The sequence below is a fragment of the Babylonia areolata genome, chromosome 7 (genome assembly GCF_041734735.1).
Source record: "Babylonia areolata isolate BAREFJ2019XMU chromosome 7, ASM4173473v1, whole genome shotgun sequence".
Taxonomy (NCBI): domain Eukaryota; kingdom Metazoa; phylum Mollusca; class Gastropoda; order Neogastropoda; family Buccinidae; genus Babylonia; species Babylonia areolata.
The window spans coordinates 31,225,832-31,240,010 of NC_134882.1; the positions used below are offsets into that span (position 1 = coordinate 31,225,832).

The 14,179-nt window shown below is 37.7% G+C and overlaps 1 protein-coding gene across 2 annotated transcripts; it reads right to left on the reverse strand.

Moving 5' to 3' along the window:
• Positions 1-342: 342 nt before the first annotated feature.
• LOC143283960 (methylmalonic aciduria type A homolog, mitochondrial-like) lies at positions 343-13,146 on the reverse strand. 2 transcript variants are annotated; one of them, XM_076590432.1, is made up of 7 exons: positions 13,110-13,146; positions 10,307-10,773; positions 8,992-9,114; positions 6,776-6,946; positions 4,959-5,045; positions 3,947-4,095; positions 343-3,455 (listed from the first exon to the last, which is right to left on the reverse strand). In XM_076590432.1, the coding sequence occupies exons 2-7, from the start codon at positions 10,725-10,727 to the stop codon at positions 3,165-3,167; spliced, it is 1,242 nt and encodes a 413-aa protein (XP_076446547.1). In that variant the 5' UTR covers positions 10,728-10,773; positions 13,110-13,146; the 3' UTR covers positions 343-3,164. The 2 variants fall into 2 exon arrangements, with proteins under 2 accessions (XP_076446547.1, XP_076446546.1); XM_076590431.1 differs by lacking the exon at positions 13,110-13,146 and adding an exon at positions 12,048-12,256.
• Between the last annotated feature and the right edge of the window lie 1,033 nt (positions 13,147-14,179).

The window sequence follows — 14,179 nt, forward strand, 5'->3', positions numbered from 1 at the left end:
AACTTGTGGGATAGAACAAACAGAACCAGTCCTTCATCAACATTTTACAGGTCCTTGGCAAGCCAGAATGTACCAGCAACATTCTGAATTGAACCCAACTGCAGAATGACTCATGTTGACTCAAAGAAATGCCACACAAATGCAGAACACTGCAGAAAAGATTGCTCATTTCCCATATGAGTCTGTTGTGAGTTCAGTATTGCTGTGACATTGTTACATTTTCCTTCAAACAGGATAATTTTATCTCTTGTAAATATCCTCTCCCTAACATGCACATGATCACACTCACATGCTCACACACATTAAGTGACACATTAACGCAACAAAGAAAAATTATGACCAAAACATTTAATCTCTGATGATGTGAATATATCCACACAATCTCTCAAGGTAAACTTTAACATCTTAAAGTGTGTGTTTGTGTGTGTGTGTGTGTGTGTGTGTGTGTGTGTGCGCGCGCGCGCGTGCGCGCCTGTGTGTGCATGCATCTGTAATATTATCATGCATATGTATGCAAGCATGCATGAATTTGCATGTGTGCACACATGTGAGTGTCTCTTTGTACCTGTGTGCGCATGCAGATATGCATCTGTAATACACTCACACATGTGTATGCGCACATGCATGGATTTGTGTGTGTGTGTGTGTGTGTGTGTGTGTGTGTGTGTGTGTGTGTGTGTGTGTGTGTGGCTTTCAACATTTCCAGGAATCCAGCAATAAAAACAATGTATAACAGTCTCATGATAAGTATGTAATCTATTAAATGCATTACAAATCATGAAATCTTTTCAAACAATTAACCATTGAGCATTTCATTGAAAAGAACAGATTTGATCCACCAGATCAAATATGAACTTATTTCTAGCTATCTTAGAAAACTATTGAAAAAAAAAAAAGAGAAATGTAATACATAAACATTTCAAATGGTAAATGATTCTGCCTATTCACTGAAAATGTACATGTTAGCAGAAAAAAGCCGCAACAGCAAACAAAAACTAATTGCACATCGTTTGAAAATGCAGTTAGAATGAGACTGCTCTTGATCTTATTCTCTACATTTTTCAATCCAATGACTGATTCAGCTGATGTTATCTTCTGTCTTGGATATCAGATGTCAAGCAAAAGCAACTAAAAGGAAATGCAGGAAGCACTTTCATGTATCATGTGATTATCAATAAATACAGGGAAACCTTCACCAAACAACTACCGAATATAAGAATAGTTGATACAGGAGAGTTCAGAATATAATTGTTGCAAAAAAACACAAACAAAAAAACACAAATACTGAAGCATTATATCTTTCAATTTCACATTCAACAAGGTCTGCCACTGTATATTACAAGTACCCGGTATGGAAATCTGCATAGGAACCCATGCTCAAATGACAGAAAAATGGCACACATGTCTGATCAAAACTATTTATCTTTGTTGCTTGTTGATCAACCAAACGCACAGGGCCATACCAGGGCTTGAAAAACTATTAAAAAAAAAAAAATCAAAAAAATCATCCCCTTGGACCTGAGAGAAAAAAACTGGAAAAGAAAATTTGACTCAAGTACATGCCATATTCATGCACATGAACTTAGGGCATGCCTCTATTATTGACCATTCCGTCTTTTTTCAATAAACCATGGTGGTACATCTGTTTGACCAAACCATAGTATCCCATATGTGTAATGCAGATTAATCTAGGTTATTTCCAGCTGTTCTTGATTTCATCAGAGCAAAATATTTCATTCTAAGACCTAGCTACAGCCATGAAGCAATTTTCTTTAAAATCGGCCAATGAAAATCCTGTTTCACTGAATTCTATTTTGGTTGTGTGAAGTGTAAAGCTTCTGCACTTTGCAAGTGCAAAGGACTCGCGTGAAATACTTATGTGAGAGGTCATCGTTGACATAATATAATAATGTTTCATAATAATGAAGCATTTATATAGTGCACTCATCTTGTGTAGTTTTAGAGCTCTATGATCTTTACAACCACTGAAGAACACTAATAGTTATGGATTTTTTAAAGGAAATAAAACAAAATTATTTTCTTTAAATAAAAGGGGACATAAAATCAAGGAAATTTGTAACATGGAAATATTAAGGAAATATAATCAAAAGAATTTGTTCTAAAAGGGAACATATTTTCAAGGAAATTTGTAACTTGGTTGAAAATAAAATAAATAAATAATCACAGAAGTGGAAACAAAACAACACTCTGAAAGTGGTAAAGCCAGATAGTTAACAGCAGAAATGGTTACATAAAGGACACAGATATTTTAACATTCTCTTTACATCATTCCACTTCCAGTTTTGCTTGAGCATATACAACATGGTCAATTGTGCTGAGCAGCAGAACATTTGGGAAAAAAAAAGATTTCTGTAAAATCTTAAGATTAGAGTGTTTACCCTCCAAACACACACATATTCGTATGCATACATGTATACACACAGTGACACTGCCAATGTATCTGTTTTACATGTCTGTCTGTTGCTAACAACTGCCCCCTAAAAACTTCTGGTAAGACACAGAAGTGCTCTCAATGTTCAATCATACAATACTAAACATAACTTACTCCCGAAAACGGGGTATGGCTGCCTAATTGATGAGGGTTAAAACGGTCATACATGTAAAAGCCCACTCACACTTACTGGTGAACAAGGGGAGTAACAGCCAATGAACGCTGAAGCAGAAGAAGAAGAAGAAGAAAACTGTAGTAGCATCAATCTGGTGCAAGAGAATGATACATATCATTTTCTCTGCTTAGAAGGTAGTAGAGAGTTGGCCTATAGGTAGCGCGTCCGCCTAGGAAGCGAGAGAATCTGAACGCACTGGTTCAAATCACACCAGCAGTCGCCAGTATTTTCTCCCCCTCCACTAGACCTTGAGTGGTGGTCTGGACGCAAATCATTCGGATGAGGCGATAAACCAAGGTTCTATGTGCAGCATGCACTTAGTGTACATGTAAGAATCCACAGCAACAAAAAAAAGGGTTGTCCCTGGCAAAATTATGTAGAAAAATCCATAGGAAAACAAAATACAATTACAAGCAGAAAAAAAAAAAAAAAAAAAATGGGTAGCGCTGTCAGTGTAGCAACACGCTCTCCCTGGTGAGAGCAGCCCGAATACAAATACAAATAAACTGCACACGAGTGACTGTTAAGTCCTGTTGGTCACTTGACCTTCTTGAAGAACAGATCTAGCAAAGCGTCCGCTGCCAGTCCCGGAGTCACCTCCCCCTTCTCCACCTTGCTCTCCAGCTCTAGCAGTTTCTCCGCCACAACTGGTTGCTTCTTGAACATCTGAACAATGCGGTCATTTATGTTGTTCCACATCCATATTTTCAGCTGACGTTCCCGTTTCCTCCTCAGTTCCCCAGCTTCATTTGTTCTCTTGCGGTAATCAAGCATTGTCTCCCAAAGCTGTTCGATGCCATCTCCTGTCATGGACGAAATTCTCAGCACCTGCCACATTTTTTTCACAGGCATTGTATTCAGCAGTTTGTTTGTTACACACATGTTTTTCATGTATGATGCAATGTCAAATAATGCAAGGCAATACAATGTATGACAATATTATATAGCATGATACAATTAACATTGTCAGCACATTGCATAACACTGTGCAATAAAATGCAAATCATGCTTTTTAATACAGCTTTCTTATCTTGTACTAAAAAGGAAATTGCAATTCCAAGCCATTCAACACTTAAAAAAAAAGGTAAAATTTCACCCAAACATTTACCAACTGCACACATGCGCGCATAAACACACACACAAAGATACCATCACTGAACATTATTCTAAACTAGCAAAACTTGATACTCAAAATATGTCACCAAAATATATCTCACCATTCGCATGTCTAATTTCCTTATCACACTATTATACAGATAAAGGCACTCAACAAATTTTGGTTATTTTGTCAATTATCAATTGTTAGCGTTGTAACTCACTGTTGGTCTCCAAACTTCTGAGCGATGTTTCATGAACTTGAGAGCTGACATGTACTCAGCTTGAAGGCGACGGGCAGCAGGGACAAGATCACCATCGCTTTTGTTCACCACCACCAGATCGGACACTTCAATGATGCCACGCTTGATACCTGTAAGCAAAGTCTCCCCTTGATTAAAAGGCGATTTGCGAATCAAGGAGAAAATATAAAGATAAAAGTCTAGAGTAGATAATTAAGAGCTTCTTTGTTGTTGTTTGATTTTTACATCTTTTCAAAGAGAGTGATATCAGGCAAGAAAAAAAAATAGAAGGGATGAGGGTTGGGGCTGGAAGTTGGATGGGGGGGGGGGGGAGGGGGAACTGGGTGCACAAGCTGTGTTTGTTTTTTTGTCTAATGTCTGTGTGTGTGTCGGTGGGTGGGTGGGTGTGCATGAGCACGCGCATGTGTGCATTTGCACGTGTGGTTTCTAGCAACTACAAAAATGCTTGAGATCTGCATTTTTTAAATTTTTCTCGTTAGTCTTTTTGAGTGAATTGTTGACAAGTTCCAGATGTTATTGGACACCACAGAAGGTTTTGCAACACACACTAGATGTAACTTTCTAGGTTTTTTTTTTTTTTTTCATCTTGATCAGTCTGCTTATCTTATGTTTCATGCTTTTCCCTTTAAAACTGTAAACTGTTTTCTTTTTCCTCATACTTCAATCAATCAATTAATCAAATCAGTTTCATGTTCTCATAAAAATACAAGGAAAATTGGCTTGTAGGTGACAGGATAACATTAGACAGTACATCATCAACATTTATACACTCTCATATGTGTGCACATACTTGCATGCACATGTACACATGTACAAACACTTGTCACAGACTTAACACTGAGTAGCAGACTTCATACTGAAGATCACCACTAAACAACACACATACACAAGCATGCACGCACACACGCATGTACACACGTGTGCACGCTCACACACACACAGACACACACACACACACAAAGCATACAGTTACCTTGAAGTTCATCCCCACCAGCTGGAGGCAGCAACAGACAAAACATGTCTACCATGTCCGACACAGTGAATTCAGACTGGCCAACACCTGGACAGTCCACATCACACACACACACACATACACAATGGAAATAAAACATATTATTCACCAACTGACAAAACAGTGCATTAAAATAACTTTCTGTTTGGTACCTTCGCACTGTGGAATATCTTCTTCTGTTTGGTACCTTCGCACTGTGGAATATCTTCAAATGAGTGGGTAGACCAAGCAGCTAGAAGAGGAGCACGTAATTTCGAAGGCGCAATACAACTTGACATCCATTTAGATCTACATGAATACATTAGTTGTATAGAAAATGTATCTAGAAATCGAGTTAAGAAATTACTTATAGATTCAAATAATCAATATTACCAATGTTGTGTAAACACAAAGAATGCAGCTAATCCCGAACATTTTATAAATTTGACACCAGCAGCACATTCAAGACAAATTACAAGTCTAATGTATAGAATTCGTTTAAATGCCTTTTGTACAAAATTTTCTAAAAATATAAAATGTATATGCGGTAAGCAAATAACTGTAAGTCATCTACTCATTCATTGTCCGAGCATAAGACAGTTATTCCTAAAGATGTAGTTAATGATTTATCTTCCAATATTTCATTTGCCATTGAAAAAATTTTGAATGATTATTCATTGCTTAGAATGTTTTCGGAAATTTTAAACTCCAGTCCAGTTGGTATCCTACTTTGATGTGTTATAATTAATGTTGTTATTTATATTTACATTGTTGTAGGTTAATATTCGTTGATATGCATATACATATTCTCCTTCCCATGACACCTCATTCAATACACACCACAATCTCTTTAGACCTTTTTCTTATAATATACTTTTCCTCTGATACATAACATGAATACTTTTTTACACTAATATTCACATGCATTCCCTTTCCTTTATCCACTTCTTTACTCCTTTCCGTCTAAAAACACTTATAGTGAATAGACGTTAAACTGAAGATAAAACACACACACACACACAGATTTTGTTTCTCAGTTTTCACAATGTTATTTGTTTTAGTATGTTCCGGCATATATTTTCATGAATTTCTTTTTTAAAATCGTACAACGACTACTATTGTTATCACCATCATAAGTTTCTTCTTCTATGATATGATCAACATTAAGTAAATTCATGGCATGAGACCAATTGTGTAAAAGCATTGTTCATGTCAAGACTGAAGGCAGAACTATGTTAGGAGATTTCCCCCTCATTGTCCTTGTTAGTCAGTTGGGCAGTTCATCAATGGGTCAATCACTGTGTGAATCTGACAGTTAACCAACCAAGCAACCAGCCATTATAACAACCAGTTGATTAATCAGTCAGTCAATTTATCACCATAATCAATCAACAACAAGATAAACCAAGACAAGACAAGCCTCAATCCAAGCATGAAGCATGTCATGCTTACAGTTTCTACTTTTTGTCAAAATGTTTTCTCTGTTTTTCTTCTTTTTTTTTATGAGACAAAGATGGATTACGCAGCATGATTTTCTTGTGGAATCTAAGTAAACACTGCTGAGACATAATAATGAATGCAGTTAGCTTGGTGTATACATCAAGAAAAAACTCACCCTAAAAAACACACACAAACAAACGCAAGTATTGCTCTGCACACACCAGCACATTATCAAGTGTAGACCTGTACACACACAAGAGGAACCCCACACACATAAGGACAACTGAATCAGGATAAATTATTATACAGAATGAAAACAGACACATGGAGAAGTACAGCAGAGAGACAGAAGTCCTTACCCATCGTTTCGATAAGAATAATGTCGAAACCTGCCGCCTCACACAAGACAATAGCTTCATTTGTGTGTTCTGCCACACCACCAAGAGTCCCCCGTGACGGAGAGGGCCTGATGAAGGCATTGGGGTCAACAGATAACAGAGGCATCCTGGTTTTGTCTGCAAGAAGGGAGCCTGCAACCCACAAGGTTCTGAAGAAAAATGTCATCAAGAAAAAGTAAAGAGAAACAGCTGATACTACAAGCTGCTGGAGTAAAAAACAAAACAAAACAAAAAACAAACAAAAAAAACCATAAAAAACAAAAACAACAACAACAATAATTAAAAACAGCTGACATCAAATCTTCTTTTTTGTTCATGGATTATGAATCCCACCTTCACTTGGTATGCACAAGTGTGCTTTTACATGTTTGACTGTTTTCACCACTGCCATTTCCTAGGAGGTGCATGCTTGCAATGTTTTCATTTCCATAACCCACCAAACGCTAACATTGGTTACGGGATCTGTAGCGTGTGTATTTGATCTTCTGCATGCGTATATATAATGAAGTGGGTTCAGGCACTTGCAGGTCTGCGCATCTGTTCACCTGGGAGATTGGAAAAATCTCCACCCTTTACTCACCAGGCACTGTGACCAGGATTTGAATCTGGGACCCTAAGATTGAAAGTCAAACGCTTTTACCACTAGGCTGTTGTGCCTGTCACTGGCATTATATAAGAATTAAGGATTTAGTGGAAAGAGAAAAAACAAAACATACAATATACATATATATATAAATGGTACTGTGTGAGGCAAAGAAAATAAATCACATTTCACCACTGAGTTCATAAACATGACAAACTACAGGTATATCTGATCATTTCTTCATCAATTATTTTACAATTGTTTTGATGAAACATACTGCACTTTGAATTTTCTTTCACTAGAAATACCAAACAACCAAAGCAAGAACATACAAAAGCAAATAAAGACAGAGCAACAGAAACGTTCCACAAGTGGAAGACAATGGCAAAAACACCTCAATGGAAAGTTATTTTACAAGTAACTGTCTGATATTACAAACAAGGAAATATTGTAACATTTTACTCAGTCAAACCAGGCGATTAAAGGAAGAAAATAGCAACACAATGATTGCCAAGAATTATATCAAGCTGCACTGCTAGAAAACAAATAACCCTGTCACAGACTATCAGGTGCAATAGCTAATCAGTTAAACAAGATATGGGAGCATGGTAAGGTGTATGAAGGGAGATGAAACAGAGATGAGGTGATGAAGGTGGGCTGTATTACTGTATTATTACTGTATTAGTCTTTTTTTGGCACAACAGATTTCCCTGTGTGAAATTCAGGCTGCTATCCCCAGGGAAAGTGCGTCGCTACACTGACAGCACCACCCATTTTTTGGTATTTCTTTCTGCCTGCAGTCATATTTGTTTTCCTATCGAAGTGGATTTTTCTACAGAATTCTGCCAGGGACAACCCTTTTATTGCCGTGGGTTCTTTTATGTGCGCTAAATACATGCTGCACACGAGACACTGGTTTATCGTCTCATCCAAATGACTAGTATTCAGACCATCACTCAAGGTCTAGTGGAGGGGGAGAAAATACTGGCGACTGCCGGTGTGATTTGAAACAGTGCGTTCAGATTCTCTCGTTTCCTAGGCAGACGCGTTACCTCTAGGCCAACACTCCAAAGAGAATGTTAACATTCAAAGGTTCCAACAGTGAAAAAGGGCTGAGGACTTCAATTCTAAGCAAAGAGAAACAAGAGTGGGCAATCAATTTTTCAGTTTAGAGTGAAGACCTGACAATGCTGTGAGAAAAAAAAGGTTTAAGAAGATGAAGAAAGAGCCACAAACATGAGAAAAACTATAAACCTACAAAATAATGCCAAAGTACAACCTACCTATACCAGGTACATTAAATTTCCTTAAGATCTGAATTAGTCTGTCAAAGCCACACTGCTCTTCCAGAAGAATGAGTACAATTACTATCAATTAGAAACTCTCCAGCCGTAAGCCACTGACTGCCTGAAGTTTTAAAGCAAAGTCCAATTTCTCATTCTGTGATCTTGGACATCAATTCCATCTTCTGTGGGCCCAGCAATGGCAAAGGTTTAAGTAACAAGCAGCCAGTGAGACCCAAGTAGACATCAAAAAAAACGAATGTGAGCAGATCTGCAAGTACCTGCTCTAAATAATTTTGAAAAGATTGTACCTCCTGTTGTAGAGGATGATGGATCCACAGCTAAAACCGCCACACGGCGACCCATGGAGGTAAGGTATCTCCCAAAATATTCGATGAAGGTACTCTTCCCTGCACCTGGTGGCCCTGTCAATCCTGTAATGAAAAATCAGAATAATTCAAAATATATATTCAAAATCAAATATCATCCAGGAAAAGCAATCAAAAAGCTTATTTTTACTTTGTATGGGTATGAAATGCTCAATATGTTTTTTTTAAACATACAAAATACTGTAAAAACCTGATTAAGCTTAGACAACAATGCATACAATGGTACATCATATGAAATACCCATTCCCTACTCATCTTCTAATCCGTGGCCATTAAGGATCCTACATCAAATGTCTTTTCTTTTCATAAGGCCACAGATCCAGCAATTATCTGGATCTGCACATGTTATAAATACTTTTTTTTTTTTTTTAATACACTTTTAAAATATATACAGATGTAGAAAAGGATTAAAACCAGACTTGAAAAAGTCAAGAAAAGCTGTTTGGAAGACAGCAGAGGAATGGACCTTAAGGTCTGCAGACAAAGACTGAGAGTGGGAAAAGAGGACAACCTAACTTGCCTCACTAAGTGCCTGAGCACACATCGCACCTGTTCTCAAAACAACATATTAAAACATAATACAGACAACATAACACAGTGCAGTGGACTGCAAAACAGTGCAATGCAGCACAGTAAAGTACATATCAGCTGCACTTGAAAATATCCTTTGTATCCAAAGACTTGTTAATTCAATTAAATACAGCTTTAGTAATACCTAATCTCAAACCTCCAGACTAATACACATGAACATGACAGGCTGAAACAAGTAAAAGCACAAGCGCAAAAAAGAAAAAGAAAAATTAAGAAAATGACCAATGATCAATCAAGCTGTAAGTATTTTTTTTGAACCAATATCTTCACTGATGAAAAAATCCTTTTTAAAGAACACTGGGTAACACAGACTCCATTACATAAGATAAAACAAACAATTATAATCAACACAAGCAACTCCAATGGATGCACACAAACACATATAAAATGACAAGTGATGTGCCTCCCACAAATGCTATGTTTGTTTTCCTTTTTTTGTTATTGCTGGGTTTGGTTTTAAAGATTTTTAAAAATAAAAAAAATCATATACATTGAACTATTTGAATGAAAATGCAGGGTTTCACTATCCTCACATATATTTCTACCAGTACTGCTGTGTTTATTAAACAACAATCTTTTGAAGAATTAAGTGGGTCCACAAGTCCAAATAATGTAGCAAAATGAATGAATAAACAGATCCACTCACCAATGCGGAATGACTTCAGCCCTCCAGCAGCCCTCACATTCTCTCCTTTCATGTGTTCCAGAACACATGTCAGCAATAACTGGCCTTGCCGTCTTTTGTGATAATTGGAAGACTCCACCAGTGTGATTGCCCTTGCTAAAGAAGCACGCTCTTTGTTTAACAGTCCTCTGCAGAGCTTTTGAGTGTCTGCTTCATAATCTGGATGTTTCAACAAATCGTCCAGGAAGGGTAACGTATCATCGGTGGAGGTACATTTTATAGAGGAAGAATGGAACAGTTTTCCATTTCCTGGCACACGGTTGTTTGCAGGATCATAGTTTGACCCTAGTGTTTTTGGTCCCACAATACTGCACTTGCACCATCTCTTTGCCAACTGTCTCAGGTGGCTGTCAAAGTATACCCAACAACTTCTTCGTAGCATCTTTGGGATTGTTTCACTGCAGGATGTCAGAGTAAGTCATACTCCCCTGGAAAAAACAACAACAACAAAACACACACTAAATTTCACGTACACGGTTTCTTTTAATTTTCAGAGCTCCTCCACACTGATCAAGTTTTGAACAAATTTACACAAATATACAGTGGAACCTAAATGTCACAAATAAGTAGTGGGACCTAAATGTCACAAATAAGTTGGTTCTATAGAAAATGCTGACTGCAGATCTTTGGTCAAAATGTTATAGGCCTTAAGGAGCAATGAATTCATATTCACTGTCTTGGACTTGGCAGAGGATGATTGGGCTCAATGCTCTTCTTCCACCTTTTTAATCGCAATGACTTTAGTCTGGTACCTATTACACCCAGGTGAAGTAAAGAAAGTAAGAGCAAAGTGTCTAGTTTCACAAGGACGTAACATGCTGAAATTGGGCCCTGAACTCTGATAAATTTTGTAAACACTGGATCCAAAGTCCAATGCCTAACTAATTCTGCTGCAGTGCTCTCCTACTGCATAATTTATGAGAAACGCCAAACAAAAGAAAAACAACTTTCAGAGAACATGTGGTCCAGTAAGTGTTCCAGTGATTAATTTATGTGTGACTGTTGATTCCTGTGATCAATTTAAGATGAAAAAAATATCTTACTAAGCATGCATGAATCTTGATTTAAAATGTGATTCTAATTGATCACTTTCATTCTTCACGCTTGCACCTCAAAGGCTGCATTGTGATTGCCAAAGCAGATTAATTTAAGTTCTTTGAGTCTGACAAAACATGAAATGGATACAAACCCAACACATTTTGTTTTGTTTTTGAATTACTGAACCATTTTCATGTTTTTTGTCATTTGAAGCTCCAACGGATAAATCTTTATTGAAAAACAACAACATCAAACAACAACAACAACAACCGTGCAATGATGGGTACATTGCGGCATTCCGAGCGGCCCGGTTTCCTGCAAATATCGGTAGCTGCTTCCCAAAACTATCTTGTTGGTTCAGTCTGCACGCTTTGAGTTTGACGCCACCTTGCGACTATCTGTAGCTTCTTGTTTTTTAACTTTTAACCTTGCTACCCTGATAATGTGCATGCGTTTTGAAAGAGATGGCCAATACGTGTACTGGCAATACAACACATGTGTCGTTTTTGATCCCTTAACCGAGTTGTTGACCACTTCAAAAGGAGGAAATGTGATGACTGTCCGATTCAGGTACACGAATCACAGCACAAAAAAATGTTGAATTGAAAAACATTCCAATCTATATTGGCTGACAACGTGTACGCAAGTTGTCGCATATACTTACTCGAATACACAGAAACGATCTAATTCGGGCAGAGGGCGAAGTAATGTGTGCCCAAAAGGTGTAGCCTCGTTTTCATTTCAATATTTTCGTCGCAAGATCAGTATGGTGGGCCAATCCTAATCAAAACTGCACAAAAGTATTTCATGAAAGGTTTGTGCTCCTCTTTATAGCGGATCCCCTGTTCTACCCCCTTTGATTTCCTCTCCGATATGCCTCGATTGCAAGATCAAGATCAAGATTTCTGTCTTCGAAGCACCTTCTTGAAGCCACAGACAACATTCTACATCAACGTTTGATTGGCTACGATGACAATCACCGTCGCCATGTTGACTTTATCGTCTGCTAACGTTTTTCGCTTCCTCTTGACCAAAGACACTAATATCTTAATTCTAGTGTCTATGTCTTGACATAGACACTAACCTCTCTGGGGATAATTGTGTCTTTGCCCTGGACTGCACCCGAGTGTCACATATAAAGTCTACAGTTCTATGATCACACACACACACACACACACACACACACACTGACACACACACACGGCGAAAACTGAAATATTACATAATTACACACACAATGTTACTTCACATCAAACTGTAAGCGTTCGCGTCACAAAATTTGTTCCGACAATGATATCATACGTAAAATGCATGAACCCACTGAACAGAAAGGAAACAATCTGCAACTGTCCCAAGTGAATGCACATCGCTTATCCAATAATCATTTAAGCAAAGTTGTTTTAAAATAAAACGTTTTTCTTTCATTCGGAGAAATTTGTATTCCAAAAGAACAAGAAGGAAATATTTCTTCGGTGCAGCTATAGCCTGCAACCATATCGAAGAACATGAGTTGGAAAACGAAAGTTCCCCTTGAAAATCACATTAACATGAGTGATGTAACTTCTTTATCACATAACTTTGTCAACAATTTCAGATTTCTAAATCAGGCATCTATCAGTAATGACAAAACAGGTGTCATGCCTACAGCTGGGAATGAAGTTTCAAATAAAGATGAGAAAATCAGTTTCAGAAGAAATAGGAGCTAATCCGGTCATGCGACCTTTACCTTGACCAGCAACCGCAAAGGCCATTCTCAAATTTGACGCTTTGAATGCAGTCTGTCCTTATTCTGCTCGAGTGCTTAACTGTTGATTATACACAAAGCAGCGTATTTGATCTTCTGCTTGTGTATACACACAAAGGAGGTTCAGGCACAGGACTACACATAATTATGCTGACCTGGGAGATCGGAAAAAATCTCCACCCATTTCCCACCAGGTGCTGTTACCAAGATTCAAACCCGGGACCCACAGATTGAAAGTCCAACGCTTTAACCACTTGGCTATTGTACCCGTTGAGCAAGACCCAAAGAGAGTGATCTTTGTGTGGGCATATATATGTAAGCACACACACACACACACACACACACACAGAAAGAGAGAGAGAGAGAAGTCATATTGCAGCTAATGGCGAAGAGTGCACTTGGAATGAGTTAAAATTGTGTATGTGATTGTTCAGTCATATTGTTGAAAGTGCTTTCTTCTTCTTTTTCTATTTTTTTATTTTATATCTTTAATATTCATTATTTTTTGTGTTTTCAGGGAACAAGTTGCACAACATGTGCTGCCAGAATGGTGGACGATTCCATAAAGCAATGCATGAGACATCATGCGCTCGTTCCCAATGGACTGTAGTTAAATCCTCCCTCATTCCCAACACATATCCACCTCCTACCCCATTGTCACACCTTCATTCTTCTCCTTACTGTCTCTCTCACATCCCCTTCAATCTAATACTTTATTTTTAAACAATTTATTTCAAGCCAGCAAAGTCAGGATTATCATGAATTTTAGCAAAGACAACACAAGAAGGAACAGTCTTTCACAAAGAACAAATTCTTTGCAGCATTTTCAAATGCAGGCTAAGGGGTGTGGCAATGTATGTGCTGTTTTCGTAATTTAAAATGTAAAATGTTTAGTGGTTGTCTATGCATTTCTTTTTAAATCAAGAGAATTGATGTGAGTGGTGCCTTTTTTTTCTTTCTTTTAAAAAAAATATGAATCATTCCTTATTGCATGCAGTTCTGTCTGCAGTTTTCCTGAATAAAGTTCATGTGAGTGGGTGCAGTAAGTTTTT